This window comes from Schistocerca gregaria, chromosome 4 (assembly GCF_023897955.1).
Source record: "Schistocerca gregaria isolate iqSchGreg1 chromosome 4, iqSchGreg1.2, whole genome shotgun sequence".
Taxonomy (NCBI): Eukaryota; Metazoa; Arthropoda; class Insecta; order Orthoptera; family Acrididae; genus Schistocerca; species Schistocerca gregaria.
In genome coordinates, this window is record NC_064923.1 from 684,380,632 (window position 1) to 684,397,223 (window position 16,592).

General features: G+C 38.7%; 1 protein-coding gene across 6 annotated transcripts in view; it reads right to left on the reverse strand.

Moving 5' to 3' along the window:
- Positions 1-2,559: 2,559 nt before the first annotated feature.
- Positions 2,560-16,592, reverse strand: part of LOC126365850 (uncharacterized) — an 83,561-nt gene continuing 69,528 nt past the window's right edge. For all 6 annotated transcript variants that reach the window (XM_050008504.1, XM_050008506.1, XM_050008508.1 and 3 more), the window contains exon 7: positions 2,560-4,221. In XM_050008504.1, coding sequence (XP_049864461.1) covers positions 4,035-4,221 — 187 coding nt within the window. In that variant the 3' untranslated portion in view covers positions 2,560-4,034. The remainder of the gene's footprint in view (positions 4,222-16,592) is intronic.

Consider the following 16,592-nt stretch of genomic DNA (forward strand, 5'->3'; position numbering starts at 1 on the left):
TCATCAATGCCTGCTACCTGGAAATATGTCCACATGTCCTTTCAAGTCACTTATCTTTTACTGCAGATATAAATACATAAAGAGCATGTTTGCTCTGATTATACTGAACATAAAATACAGTGAATGTTATAATAACAAACATGCACAAGCAATTTATTTTTGTGTGCTAAAAACTATGCATTCTCGTCTTTCAAATGGTACAATAAAAACAATGAATGCTTGTGCATTAAGTATCAGTTCCAACTGAAACAGATCCAAGTTCAATATGAAAGTATGTACATTTAAATGTAACAAGCAAAACAATCAATTATTGATAAAATTATTAAACTGGATAGATAAAAAATCTACTCACCAAGTGGGGGCAGCAGAACACAAACATCAAATACTGTTGTGACTGGCAAGCTTTCGAGGTCAATGGCTCCTTCTTCATGCAGAAGGGTTGAAAGGGAAGGAAGAAGAGTGAAGGAAAAGGACTGGAGAGGTCTTGGAAAAGGTATAGATTATGGGAAAGTTGCCCAGAACTGCGGGTCAGGGGAGACTTACCATACGGGATGAGAGGGAAAGAGAGAATGAGAAAGAAGATCAGTCTTTCCTTCTCATCCCGTACAGTAAGTCTCCACTGACCCGCAGTTCTGGGTGACTTTTCCATAATCTACCCCTTTTCCAATACCTCTCCAGTCCTTTTCCTTCACCCTCCTTCCTTTCCTTTCAACTCTTCTGCCTGAAGAAGGAGCCACTGGCTCCGAAAGCTTGCCAATCACAACAGTCTTATATGTGTGTTCTGCCACTGCTTGGTGAGTAGATTTTTTTATCTAACCAATTAAATAATTTTGTGCATTTAAATGGTTTAATAAGAGATTTTAAAGTCTTAATAATGATTAGAAACAGTTGTGTTAAATTAGAACAGTATCTTTTTGGTAAATCTTGAAAAGATGTGACATAACTGTTTGATGTAACAATAGCTATTGAAAGCAAGCACCAAATTATGTAAGAGAAGCCGCTGTTTCAACAAAACACAGTGTTAGTAACAGCAAAGTAATTAAAAGGGGCAAAGTGCAGCTTGTTTTTGTTGTATTCATTGAGGCAAAATGAATTCTTATGTAAATTTACAATTTATTTTGTTAATGGCTTTCACAGCCATAACAGCACAGGTAGAATTACTATTTTCCTTTATTTCCAACAAAAAGTGCAAAATAACGGGCTTTACCTGTTGGCTATTAATATTTTTCTTTATTTGCCACGATTGTCAGCAGAAACAGGAACTGCCAATTCCTTTATCACAACAGAGCAGTCTACTACCTTCTCTCGTGTAATTAAAATCTCAGGAGTTGGCCATACAGGCATAAGAATACAAATGCAGTATTGGAAACAAAGATACGGTACAAAGCTTGCTGATACTTCTCACAATAAAGTATGTTTAATGTTCTGTGTCAAAATACTTTTATATTATCCAACGAAGTAATTTATTTCCTACAATGTCATGTGGCTTGGTGCCATTATGCAAAAATCACAGTCTAAACTGAATGGATTGTGAAATAAAGCAATAAGTTGTGAATTTGATTTGCTGTAGCCAACTTGATAAAAAAATACAGCATACATGTAGAACAGAAAATCTAACTTGTAATGAGCACACATATGGCATGAATTCTCCTGTATCAAATGTTCACAACAGCATTTGGAACTGTTAAAAATTATGTTAATTTCAAACAAAGTATCTCAAGATATTCAGACAGCAAAAATTTCTGTAGATGGCTAATGTTATTTTGTTTCTGGATTACATGTTGTGCATTTACAAAATGCCTATTCACTAGTTGAGAATGATATTTTCATACTTTCCCTGTAGCTTTGTACAATATTCTGATGGTAAGAGGGAGGAGGAAGAGGGGGGGGGGGGTTGGAGAGGGAGGGAGGGAGGGAGGGAGGGAGGGGAGAGAGAGAGAAAGAGAGAGAGAGAGAGAGAGAGAGAGAGAGAGAGAGAGAGAGAGAGAGAGAGAGAGAATGTTGGGGGAGGGGAGAGTTTTAAACCTATTCGTGCACTGCCATTATACCATGAAAATTAGCCACATTAGGCATTCAAATGGAACTGCTTTGTGGCAGTTCCCATCTTTACGTTTTCTCCTCTCTTTTCTTCAATATGTGGACAGTGCTACGACTATCAAAGGCAAAATCACAAAGAGAAGAAAGAGTGTAGAGAGGGAGAGGCACTGCTGGCTCTTATAAATGGCAGCACAATATTTATATCGGAAAAAAGCCTACAAATGAGAACAACAATCACATATAAAACAAATTATGCGAAATGGAGGAAGGTGTATAAGAAACATCCAAAATACAGCACAATAACAAGCATCCCTTAACCTGGAGTCCACAGTGACTTGTAAAATATGTAAACAGAATTGTCAGCAGCCAAATATCACAATTTTTAAGTGTGATTGTAAATGTGGTTTAGAAGTTCTGCCACTGGAAGCTCATTCAATCAGAGCTAAACCTAATATTGTAAATAACATCACAATGTACAAAATAATAAAGGACAAGAAAGAGTATAATTAATATACCAAGTGATTCATTCATATTAGAAAATATTTATCTTTCATAACATGAATATTCATTTGAACACAAATAATAGAACAAAATAGAAAAGAAGGTAACAAAAATAATTCTGGACAGTATATTTTAAGTCACATAAACTTTAGCTTTAGTTCAAAATATCACAACACTGTAGCAGCCTCAACAGGCTCAGTATGAAACTATGAACTGGAAAGCCATTATGAATGTAAATTGTGACTGGTATTGCACTGTGGTTACTACAATGGTACAGGTACTAATGATTCAAAATCTTTGTCATGAGACATATTTGAAATAAAAAATTGTAACTGTATAGCTAAAAAATCTTCAAATTAGGTTTTAGAAAACATATTTTATAAACAGAATCTTCTTCATGGAACAGTCATGAAAATACAGTTTCTGTATTTCCTACATATAAATAAGTGAGGGGGATAATAACTAGTTAGAAATATGTATCAGTCAAGACACCATGGAAATTGCTTCCTGAAAAGACATGTATGTAAGCCAGATATTCTCAACAATATTTGTACGAAGAAATAACAGTTTATAACTGCAATGAAAGCAATTATTTATGGTATAGCATTATTCCATAAGAAATAAATTAGAAACTGTTAATTAATTCACTTTGAAACACCTTACTCTTTAGAATAAACCACATATGAGGCATAGTGATACACTATTTTACAATATGCCAATGGCAGCAAGTATGGGACAAATTGTAATCAATATCTGAATTAAAGTAATAAAAAATTGTCGTGTAGCACCAAGATACCCTCAAATTCTCAGAGTACGTAAACCTGTTCTGTAGCCAAAATTAAATATTAAATGAGCTATGTCTTTAAAATGATACACAGAAATAAATATTTTGTTATCATATTTGAATCTGAATTGATACTCAGAATTCTGATGGCTTTGGTATATTACAGGAAAATCTTTTTCTCATGAAATAAAAGTAAAACACTTAAAGTTTAGCAAACACTTTTGCAAAGAGAAAACTCACCATGCATCAAACACACATTTAATAGTACAAAAATAACACATTCTAACACATTTTTGAAGTACGCATAATACTTTCAAACATTTGCTATCATGTAGCACAAATGATTTAAATGTTTAGCCACCATACATACATAACTTTTAGGACACAAAACAACTGTTTGTCTTGTCCTAAATAACGCACCGGAAAACGTAATTTAAGAGGAAAATACCCAAATCTAAACCATTAAGTCTTCTGACAATGCTCCACATAGAGCAGAAGTTCTTAAAAGTTATATCACAGTGACAATTCTATTATCTAGACATTTACTGTATTGGCATGATTTGCTCTTTCAAAGAAAGAGCCAACGTTAATACAATTACATTATGCTGCTCATACAGCAACTCATATTTGATACAAAACAATAACAATTACACGTACAGATTAAAACACATTAGCAAGAGACATGACAAATCGTTGACTAAAGGCAGCAACCTCAAGAGACGTGGTGGGGTACAAAAGAAATCAGTTCCACTTGAGCGTCTGCAGAGGGGGAGGAACTGCGTTCATCTTCCAGCAACTGCTCACTGTAGTAGTGAGGGGTATTCAAGTAGTCTATGACTCGGCGAGGCAGTGGCAGGGTGTGAATCAAGTCACGCCGTACTAGTTTCAGTATAACAAACCTGTAACAATTGGCATTATAGTACAAAGGTTATAGAATAACAATGATGCAGAAATAAAAAGGTTACTCTAGCAGTGCATAAAGTTAAAACTCTGCATTACCCCTTAAAAAAAAAAAAAAGTAAATAAACTTCATATACAGTTATGGATAACAATATTTTAATCGTCTATACTAGGTACATAGCAGTTAAGAGTGGAAATGTCAACAGTGAATAGATATGGATAACAATCAGTTTTCTTCCCTCCACCACCTCTCATCCAACTGCGAGGGAGAATGTTACACAGTTCTTCACAGAACTAGACTGTTAAAGAATGATTAACTAACTGCTGTTATACTTCAGGGGTCTCTTGTGTGTCACATTCCGATCCTGTAAGCAGTATGAAATGATTCTACAATATCATTTCGTGTGTGATTACTGACTCTCAATGGTATTTTAACAAACATATGGGAATTTCTGAGCAGATGATTCTGTACATCTGTTTCATCTGGTAACACAGAATGAAGGATAATCAATAATTAATGAACTCCACGAGTTTAAATAAAACAGACAACACAATTGTCTGAGTGTATGACTAATTGTGTTGCTGACAGACTACAAGAAGTGATTTGTTACTACATAAATGTAATTTGCATCTTACAATAACTGAATGATCAGTAAGTACGTTTTCAAGAATTCACTGACCAGATTTTTGATATATTATTTAACCAATATTTAAAGCTGGAATGTCATTCACAGTAGTAGGGAGTTTAACAGGAGCCATACTGCAAACAGGCTTCATAATTTTTGTCCATAAGCAGAAAAAAGAGGAGCTTCACTCACACTGCTCCCCCTTCCCAGAAGACAGATATTTATAAATACCTTAAAAAGATAAAAACGAACGTTGACTGAAATATCTGCTTCTGTAGACAATAGTACAGAAAGTGGTGTGAGGACATTAAAGATGGAGCATAAGCTCATTGAAGAATGTGGTAGGACTTCTGCCACATATTTTCCAAAGGAACTATACCAGTAGTTGCTAAGTAGGCTTATCATATGTCCAAGTCTAGACCTAACGGCCCTGGTCTTTTAGTACAGTCCAAGGTAATGTCTGGTGTTCCAAAAGTGTCCATGGTTTGAGCATTTTATTACTGGGGAGGACATTTTTAAAGATTCATAAGAGACTGTTTAAAAATGCCAGGCCACTCTCAGCTGAACATGAGCAAGCAATGATGTTGGTTAGGTGGTATGGCTACTGGTTCCACAACAACTTTTCACTGAGTCATTTAACAACACAAAAGGTGCAACGTGTTCATGTTGTTTTCATCTGTAAAGTAACTTTTCAATAATTCTCTCTGTATATGTTTTCCATTGCATTATTTGGCAATGGGGAAAAGAGAATGTGTATTTCAAGTTTTACACCATCTTCGGCCAAAGATCTGCTACCCACTCTAAAAGAAAATACTAATACCCAATACCTAGACTTGAGGAGAATCAGCTTCGATAAAGTTGGTAAATGGATAAATTTGTGAACTGAAATTGCCTGGTCTAGAGTGTGCACAAGTTGTCAATGAAATTATTAAAGATTCCATAAATACAGATGACCTATTTCATGAACATACATTTTTGAACCATATAGTTGAAAATCACATGGTTTAGAACATCGCTCCAGTTAAGAGTGTTTTCTCAATTATGCAGAAAGGCATAGCCTTTCAGCATCTACTGTTAAATACGTGCTAGTGTTAAAATTAATGCAAATCTTCCTTATTGTGAGTTTTATGTTGTAATTCAAACAAACCTATTCTGAAGAGAGTCATGTCCAGTGAAAAATACAACTGAATAAATACATTTTTAATGTTTCCGTAAATTGTTAAAGACATTTCAACGATTTCAAAACTATGTGCTGACCCAAAAAATATGGTTAGCCAAGCTTTAAGCAATTAAGCAAAGTCACAGAAAACATAAATTGTATTGGCAGAATAGGTATGAACCTTAGCCCTCTTGGATGTGAGACCAGGTCTTAACCATTATGCCACCTCACTTGGTGGAAGAGACCCAATGAAACATGCTAGGATATCTGTACTTCTCGATACATATATAGTAAACTACAGATAATACCATTTGCAGGTTATTTGCGACCGATTTTTCCCTATTTTTTTAACCTGCACAAAATTTTTCTTTTAGCCACAAGTGGTCACTGGTGAATGATAATGTCACATTACAACATGAGTGTAGTAAACAATGTGCTGCACGAACACTTCATGCACTGGACTGTATTGTTCTGATGGACACTGTAGTTATTTGGTTTATGTTAGTGCTGAAGAATGTATGAATAGCGAAGACTTGCTGTGCTTATGACATAGCAGAAACTGGAAATAATCAAACTTGAATAAGGCGGTAACAATATGTGGAATCTGGCACTGATTTACAATGTGGATGAAACTATGATCTGTGATACTTGGGGAAAAAAGGACAAAATAATTTAATTTGCTAGCAGTTCTGCCTCATCTGTAAGTGTGTGTGTGTGGTGTGGTGTGGTGTGGTGTATGGTGTGTGTGTGTGTGTGTGTGTGTGTGTGTGTGTGTCTCTCTCTCTCTCTCTCTCTCTCTCTCTCTCTATCTCTCTTTTCTTTTGATGAAGAAGGCCGTAGCCGAAAGCTTTGTGTAAGCGTCTTTTAATTGCGCCTGTGTGCAACCTGATGTATTTTCTTTACTGTAAGTAGTAATCATCTTTTCCTACATTCTTGACTCATCTAACAGTTTGTCAAAGTGGAAAGTTATTAAAATGTCTCTGTATGCAGAACTGGATAAATCCATGTTGGAATGCTTTCAGCATAAAAGAGCAGAGGGCACACAAGTATCTGGCCCAACATGCACCCAAAAGTCCCAGTTTTTCTTTGAAACCTTGGGGACTGAACGAAATTTTAATCCATCTTCCAGCTGGCTAATCAGATTTAAACATCATGGTAGCCAGGACATTGCCACCCAAGGGGAAAAGTTAAGTGCAGATAATAAGGTTGCTTCTGAATTTTGTAATGAGTTCACGGAGTTTACTGTATGAGAAAATTTAGAGATGGAGCAAATACAAAACACAAACATAACTGGGGTGTTTTAAAAGTTTCTACCAGCAAAGACTTTAGTTTTCCAGACAATGCACCTGATTATACATCAAGTAACAAAAGGATGACTGTGTTGTGTTGTGCTAATGATTTGGGATCAAGTAAAGTTAAGTTTCGTACAGAGGTAAAGCTAAAAAATAGTGCTATTTCAGAGGAAAACGAATGTACAATTTACCTGTTCATTATTTTTACTAAAAAGGGATGAACTGCATAATATTTCAAACAGGTTCCGTAACTGCTTCATGTCTCAGGTGTCAGACCTGCAAGGGCTTTATTGTTACTGGGCAATGCATCATCACATCTGAATGAATTTGTTCTGAAATTGGATGACAGGATGATGATATTAAAACATTTACCCCCTAATGTGACAGCCTTAAATCAGCTAATGGATCAGGGTGTCACTGCCACTGCGAAGAAAAGTTACAGAGAAAATCTGCTACAAAAATTAATGATGAGGGCAGCAAGCTTCAAACATTTTGGAAATAACTGATAGTGCTAAATGTAATTTATGAAATTTTGAAGGTAAGGTAAGGTAAAACACTCAACCATACCCAAATCTCGAAAAAACATTAATCCTAAAACTAATGAAATCAGTGATTCCGATGATCGAGAAGACTGCTCATTAGCAACATTAGCTGATGTTCTGAAACGTACTCTAGGCAGTGAAATTGTTGACAAAGAAAATATTTCTGAATAGTTGAAGTGCACTGCACAGAGCCAGGTCATGAAATGCTGAGTGACAGTGCAACTGTTCAGCGAGTAAATGGGAAATCTGAGGTGGTGAATGACAAGACAAAGACGAAAATATTCCTCTAATTTCAGAAACAGTAATTTGTTGTGCATCAGCACTTCAATGGGCCAAAGGGTTACTAGACTATCTGCAACAGCAAGAAGATGCTCCCCTTTCTGACAAGTTGGTGTTGTGTAAGATTCATAGTCTGATGTGTAAAAGACAAGCTACCTCACTGAGGCAGAAATCAGCTGACTATTTTATTTCAAAAGTAGTGTGGTGTAATGTGAAATTATTTTTCACTCTATTCTTTGTAAATACTATATTATCACACATAATACGATGAACAAAGTTGAACTTATTACAAACATTTGTCAAGTTATTTTAATTACGACAGTGTAATTAATCTTCGTTTTTGAAAAAGTCTAATACATTACTGCAAACTTCAATTGTGGGTTCTCTACAGAATTCGATTATCTGCAGTTTTCAAGATGGCAATTACCATGGATAACCGAGAGTACATTGTAAACAATCTATTCCACAGTGTGAGAAGCACACACAGATTTCTGCTGAAAAAGAATGTATCTCCAGGAAGGTACTGTACTTAAGTAATAGTTGTGAAACTAATTGGATTCAGTTATATCATTAAAATACCTAGGTTTACCTACCAAAGTAATGTTAAGTTTGGATGAGTGCACCAAGTCAGTTGTGAGGGATTTATCGGAAGAAATCTGGGAAATGTAGCACAACTGCAAAGCAGCTATTAGAAAGACGTTCGTGGAACCAATTCAGGTCCAGCTTGAATGTTAGGCACCTTCCCCAAATCAGATTACAGTAACAAAAATAAGGAATTAGAATTGGGTTGATAACTTTGCAAAAACTGACTGGTTTAATCAGTATAAAAATGTTACAGGAATGCTCAGGCATTATACAAAGGGTTCATTTTAGCTGAAAACACACACCCCCCTCCCCCCTATCTCATGCAAGCATGGTGAGGGACAACTCTAAAATCTTCAAAGGAACCCCTCATTTTTTATTGCAGATTATGATTCTACAGCTTAATCTACACACATTTTGACTTAAGCATTTTCTTCGTTCTGCCACAGATTATGTTGTAATCGGACAAACAGAGATTGGTACACAATTGTAATTTACGACATGCTACTCAATGGCCCTTGAATATCCAATGGCACATGGGACCCCACCCCAATGCTGCGAGGGTAGGACAGGCCAGTAAATCAAAACTTCTAATTGCAAACCCCATTTGCAACATTGTATACACCTGACATATCACATCAAGAAAGTTATAATTCCAATTTATTTGTCTCAGAGGGAAACAATGAACAATACCACACTGGACCCACTACCCTAAACTGTACATGGGCAGCAGAGGGCAACTTTGAAATTTTCAATGGGAACCTCCCTTTTTTATTGCAGATTACAATTCTATGGCAAAATCTACGTGTGTTTCGTCTTAAGCATTTTCTTCATTTCTCCACAGATGGCACTGCAATCAGAGGAATAGAAATGGGTATACAATATCAATATACGATATGCTACTCAGTGGCCCTTAAATATCCAATGGCACGTGGGACTCCATCTCCATGCTGTGAGGGTAGGACAGGCCAGTATTTCACAACTTTTTGTTGAAAACCCCATTTGCAGTGTTGTATTCCTCTGACACATCGAACAGGGTACTACTTGACATGCCCCTCTGAACTGCAAAGTATCATAACAGACAGTACACTGTGACTGGAGCTCACTTATTATGCAGATGTAGAACAGGGGACTACTCGACACACCACTGAGGACGTGGATCAAGGCAAACGCTACTATACTTTTCCAAATAGAGTAAGTGTTCAAACATAGTACCACTGACTTCAGTACTCTTTGTGATCTGCTTTTCAAATGAACATACACAGGACAGAAGCATATGTGCAGCAATGTCAACATAGGCGCTTCTGAAGTGGTCGATTATGTCTTCACTGTAGCGGCACCACCGTTTAGGATAGGGAAAGTTAGTTTTAAGTGATATTCGGAGCACGAGTTACAGCCAGGTGCAGGCTGGATTGCAGTAAGTTACGCATACCAGCAGTTGCGAGGGCAAATAGAGGCCACAGGGGTGTAGAACTGTCGGAGAGGGTGCACACAGCAGTTTCCATGGCACAAGTCACAGGCAGAAGAGGGCCACTGGCCAACCTAAGTGTTATGCATATGTGATGCGAAGTGGCACACTTGACAAAACAGAAGCACACATCCGAGTATAAATAGGTGCCGTTTTCTAACGAGATTCATTGAAGTGTGATGGCTCTCCTAGATGGCATGGCATGGCATGTCACACCGCTGGCTACACGCAGCAACAGATGGGGTGCCAGCATTCCAGTCCACGGCGAGTCACTGGTTCGACCCTCTGAGACCAACGCAGGGCATTCAAGTGTGGCAGCTCTCCTGGACGGCGGGACGTGTCACACCGCTGGGCTACACCCAGCAGCAGATGGGGTGACAGTGTCCCAGTCCACGGTGGGCCATTGGTTCAACCCTCTGAGGCTGTCGCAGGGTCCACAGCCAGCCAGCAGCGGGCCACTCTTCAGCTCGCTAACGCGGGCAGTCGTCTTGGCTCCCGACACACGCCAGGGACATCCGAGGCGTGGGCCACAGATTCGGACGCCGGATCGCGGGCGATCGTTGCCTCCGCGTTCTCAGCTTCGCCAGCGAGAAAGAAGCAGCAGCGCGCCTGACCTACAACTCCGGCAGAGCACCGCGGACTCAACAGGGACAGTGGCCGCTGAGTCAGCTGCTGGTGCAGCTATCCTGACATTATCAGAACTCAGCAGGCCGGCCAAGGCCGGCACGGCACAGCGTTGCATTGCATAGGGCGCTGGGGTGCTTCCTCAGCATTGCTGGGCCCTGTGATGCAGACCGAGGCGAACGGAACACTGTAGTGGAAACGAATAAATCATTTGGAAAGTTCTCGCCGATTTTTAATACGGCACCTCCTGGCACCCACCCACTACATTTGGTGTCTTCCTGCTACATTTGGCCATCCTGATACATTTGGTGGCAGAAGCCGCCACAACATCACGGTTGTTGGCACTTGCTGGTACAGCTTATCTTTTAAATATCCCCACTAAAAGAAATTTGGAAATGTCAAATCTGGCAACATAATGGGCCAATTAAAAGGGCCACATCTGCCGATCCACTGATCAAGACTAAACACAGTCTAATACCTCCCATGCTTCAACTGCGTAATGTGCTAGGCTACTATCAGGCTAAAACCACATTGTCGAACACCCAGTGTAACGTCCTCCAATAGTACTAGTAGCTCCTGTTCCAAAAATGTTTAATGTTTATGCCCATTCAAAGTATCATCAATAAAATACAGACCAACGACTTTACTCCCCGTGATGCCACATCATATGTTAATCAACCAGGGACATTGATAGACAACTTGCCATAAACAGTGGGGATTGTCTACACTCCAGTAATGCATGTTACACTGGTTAATGTTAACGTGGCCTGTGAGTATAGTCTCATTGGAAAATAGTACCTCAGCAAAGAATGTGGGGGTCGTCTGCATTTGTTGATGTTCCTATTCACAAATCACTACCTGATTATGGAAATAAGTGTCATGAAGTTTCAATGCTGTGACACATGGTATGAATGATAGTTATGAGGATGCAGCACTACCTATGGACATATTGAAATTGCAGCGTAATTGCCGAGTGCTTATCCACAGATTGTGCTGCACTGCTGCTAGTACAGCTGTTTCATTGGCTTCCCCTGTAACACGTTTACTTTGTTCCCTTTTGCCGGTCCGTGTGCTGCCATCAGACATAAAAGTTTTTCACAACTTTGTAAAAGAATGAATGAGAGTGACCTTTCCCTGAAAAATGCTCTGCACACACGGCAACAGCAGCCTCAACATTTCTCCTACATTCTTCACAAGTCAGTATCACTTCAATTTTTTCTTCTGTGGTAGCAACATTGATAATCCACTTGCACATCTGTTCTCCAAATGATACATAGATGTGCAGGCAATAAATACTGTGCAAATACAATAATGTCAGGAGCTGCTATCTGTTCTACATCTGCATAATAAGTGAGCTCCAGTCGCAGTGTACTGTCTTGTATGATACTTTGCAGTTTGCCAGAGGGGCTCATCAAGTAGTACCATGTTCCGATGTGTCAGAGGCATGCAACTCTGCAAATGGGGTTTTCAACAAAAAGTTGTGAAACACTGGCCTGTCCTACCCTCGCAGAAAGGAGATGGAGTCTCATGTGCCATTGGATATTTAAGGGCCACTGAGTAGCATATTGTAAATTAATACTGTATACCCATTTTTATTCCTCTGATTACAGTGCCATCTGTGGAGAAATGAAGAAAATGCTTACGACGAAACGCACGTAGATTTTGCCACAGAATTGTAATCTGCAATAAAAAAGGGAGGTTCCCATTGAAAATTCCAAAGTTGCCCTCTGCTGTCCATGTACAGCTTGGGGTAGTGGGTCCAGTGTGGTATCGTTGAATGTTTCCCTCTGAGACAAATAAATTGGGATTATAACTTTCTTGGTGTGATGTGTAGTTTGAGATATTTCAATGTCTTCAGTTAAAATGAACACCGTATACAATGGACTTTGTGCAAGAAATTGATATGAGGGCTATCCACAAAGTACATTACGTTTTGGAATTAAAAATAAATGAAGTATTGAATTTTTTTTATTATAGACAGATGAAAGCCACACTTAAATACTACTTTTCTACATAGTTGCCATTTAAATTAAGGCACTTATCGTAGCGATGGACGAGCTTGGAAATTCCTTCGTCGTAAAATTCGGCTGCCTGTGCCTTCAACCATGTGGTTACCTCTTCTGGGAGAAAAAGGTGTGATTTTTGTGGATTTCCTGGAAAGAGGCACTACAATAAACTCTCAAAGGTATTGCCAAACTCTGCACAACCTCAGAAGAGCAATACAAAACAAGCGCAGGGGAAAGTTGGGCCCAAAGATCTTGCTGATTCATGACAATGCCCGGGCCCACATGGCAAATGCCACTCGTGAAGTTCTCGAATCTTTTAAGTGGGAGTTGTTTCCTCATCCGCCATACAGTCCCGACTTGGCACCGAGCGACTTCCACTTATTCCCAGCAATGAAGAAGTGGTTGGCTATGCAGCATTTTGATGATGACGCACAGCTTCAAGAAGAGGTAACCACGTGGATGAAGGTGCAGGCGGGCGAATTTTACGACAAAGGAATTTCCAAGCTCGTTCATCGCTGCGATAAGTGCCTTAATTTAAATGGCAACAATGTAGAAAAGTAGTATTTAAGTGTGGCTTTCATCTGTATATAATAAAAAAATTCCAATACTTTATTTTTTTTTTAATTCCAAAACGTAATGTACTTTGTGGATAGCCCTCGTATTTTTGTGAAACTCTTCTGTGCAATTTAATAAAACTAAACTGAAGACAAACCTGAAAAATGGATTTTACTAGGCCCACTGTATCACTGTGGTCTAGGTCTACCATCTTTGTGTCTACTAATCTAATAGTCCTGTGGTCCAGCCACTGATTAAGTTTTGAATAACAATGATTACATATGATGGCCAAGGAGTGGCCCACATTCTGTCAATGCCTTTGTCAAAAGAGAGTGGGTAGCAGTTCAGGGCCTTGGGAATGGGAAATTGCCTTAGATGGCAGAAGAATCATTAACGGTCAACAGGGTGATGGAAACCACTGCATTAAAAACCCAGTAAGTGTATCCACAGGAAATGTGGTTTGTAGCTGAAAAGGTGTCAGGATGATCTCTCCATCGTAAAATGATACCAGATTAGTTCTCCAAGGTAATTGGATCTCTAGTAGAGTATCACGAGAAAAATACTGAAAAATCAACAAAGCAGTAACATTCTATGAGTTAGAGCATGGAATGGCAGAATTTTGAATGTAGCAGAGAAATTATAAATTCTGAAAATAAATGTAAGGCCAAGTCTAGAAGTAAAAGGGTTCAGTGAAGTTATATGGATAGAAGATAAATGATTCTAGTAAGAGGAAAATAGGACAGAATTAAATAGGAAGGTAGGGCAAAAAGTGAATTACTGTAAACAGTTTGACAGGATTATTCTAAACAGCTTCCAAACCAAACCAATGCCAAAAACAGCGATTTAGGTACATACACTGTGATCACAAGCAGAAGATGATGAGATAGAGATAGTATGTGAGGGAACTGAACACATAACTTAGTATGTTCAGGTACATGAAAATCTGATAATCATGGGGAATTGTAACACTACAGTAGAAGAAGGAATAGAGAGCAGAGTTTTGAAAGAATATGGGCTCAGCAATAGGAATGAGAGAGGAGAAAGACACTGAGTTTCAGTTATTAATGGCAAATATACAGAACAAAAATCATAAAAGGAAGAGGTATACATGAAAAGTCAAAGAGACACAAAAAGATATCACCTACATTAAAGAGATTTTGAAATCAAGTATTAGATTGTAAGGAATAGCCCGCAGCAGATACAGACACAGATCACACTTCAATAATGATTAACAGTACGGTGAAGTTTAGAAGAATTGCCAGGAAGAAGCATTATATACGAGGGTCAGTCAAAAAGTAATGCCTCCTATTTTTTTTCTACGTTTAATTGTCAGGAAATTTAAATGCAATTACATAGGTTGAAAACCACAACATTGAGGATCATTTTGTCATTTTTCAATGTAATCTCTGCCCATCTCTACAGTTTTGGTCCATCTTTGAACAAGGGCATGTATCCCAGCACGGTAAAAATCAGAGCTCTGGTTCCTAAGCCATTGACGCACGGATGTTTTGACGGCCTCCTCATCTTCAAAATGAATCCCACGATGAGCTTCTTTTAGTGGCCCGAACAGATGGAAGTCTGATGGTGCCAGGTCAGGGCTGTATGGGGGATGAGGCAAAACTTCTCATCCAATTTTGACAATCTCGTCAGAGGTGTGACGACTGGTGTGTGGTCTTGCATTGTCATGCAAAAGAAGAACATCTGCCATTGATTTTGTTGGGCGAACTCGCTGAAGACGTGCTTTAAGTTTTTTGAGGGTTGTGACGTATTGAACAGAATTTATTGTGCATCCCTGCTCCAAAAAATCAACCAGAATCACACCCTCTGTATCCCAGAAAACTGTTGCCATAACTCTCCCTGCCGATCGCACGGTTTTGAATTTTTTCTTCCTCGGCGAGCTTGTGTGACGCCACTCCATTGACTGCCTCTTTGATTCGGGTTCAAAAAAAATGCACCCATGTTTCGTCCCCGGTCACAATTTTTTTCAGAAACTCATCTCCCTCCAAACGGAAGCGCTGCAAGTGTTGGGAGGCTATTGTTTTCCTTGCCTCTTTATTCTGATCGGTTAACATTCTTGGAACCTACCGTGCACAAACTTTTGAGTACCCCAATTGTTTAATAATCGTGATCACACTGCCTTTACTAAGAGAAATAATGCGACACACTTCATCTGCAGTCACCCGACGGTCACCACGAATGATGTCATCAACTTGCTGAATGTTGTGTGGAGTCACCGGCCTGCCGCTCCGCTTTTCGGCAGTCAACGGTGTTTGCCCTTCAGCTTCCTTACAACGACGAACCCATCGTCTAACAGTGCTGACATCCACTGTCACAACACCATACACCTTCTTCAGTCTTTCATGAATGCGTATGGGCGTTTCACCTTCTGCATTCAAGAATTCAATCACACAACGCTGTCTCAAACGAACATCGATGTCGGCCATCTTACACAGAAAGTTACTACTGCAGTGGATTGCAGAAGAAGGTTTGAGGAATGGCGCCAAATTCAAATTTTTCACTTAACTTAATTTTTTTAAGTAGAAAAAAAATGGGAGGCATTACTTTTTGACCGACCCTCGTATAAGAAGTGGGAAACAGAAATATTGAGGAATGAAGATGTGTATCTGAACTTTGCTAAGCCTGTAATACAGCAATAGTGAACACTTCAGTAGGAAGCTCAGTTCAGTAAGAAAAGATATGCATATGAAAGTTAATCAAAAAAGTTGAACGGATAAAAATATAAGAAACTGTGATGAAATTGCATGTAACAGGGGAAATACTTTAACTGATGGACAAAAGGAAGCAATACAGAAACAGGCATCATTAGGATGAGATCAAATTGGAATTGCAAGGAAAATAAAGCGAATTGGCTGCAAGAAAAAGTGAAGAAACCGAAAAGGAAATGCTTGCTACAAGGAATGATCCAACAAACAGAAAAATCAAATTAACTTCTGCTAAAATTAATAGCAAAGCTGGGCCATTCCATGACAAGTGGTCAACTTTTGGAGAAAGTTACTGCATGTTCATTGATTTTTCTGAATTTTTGTGTCAACATTCACACATGTTCCCAATGGACATTGCTAAAGTTTTACTTTCATCACTTTAATACTTTCACAGATATACTCATTTGTTTGACCCTATAGCCAGCTATCGAATGTGTACCCATTCGTTTTTGACAAGTTTGAGACATAATATCAACAGAACTCTTTCAAACTGTTTCCATTAGAAAGAGCACAT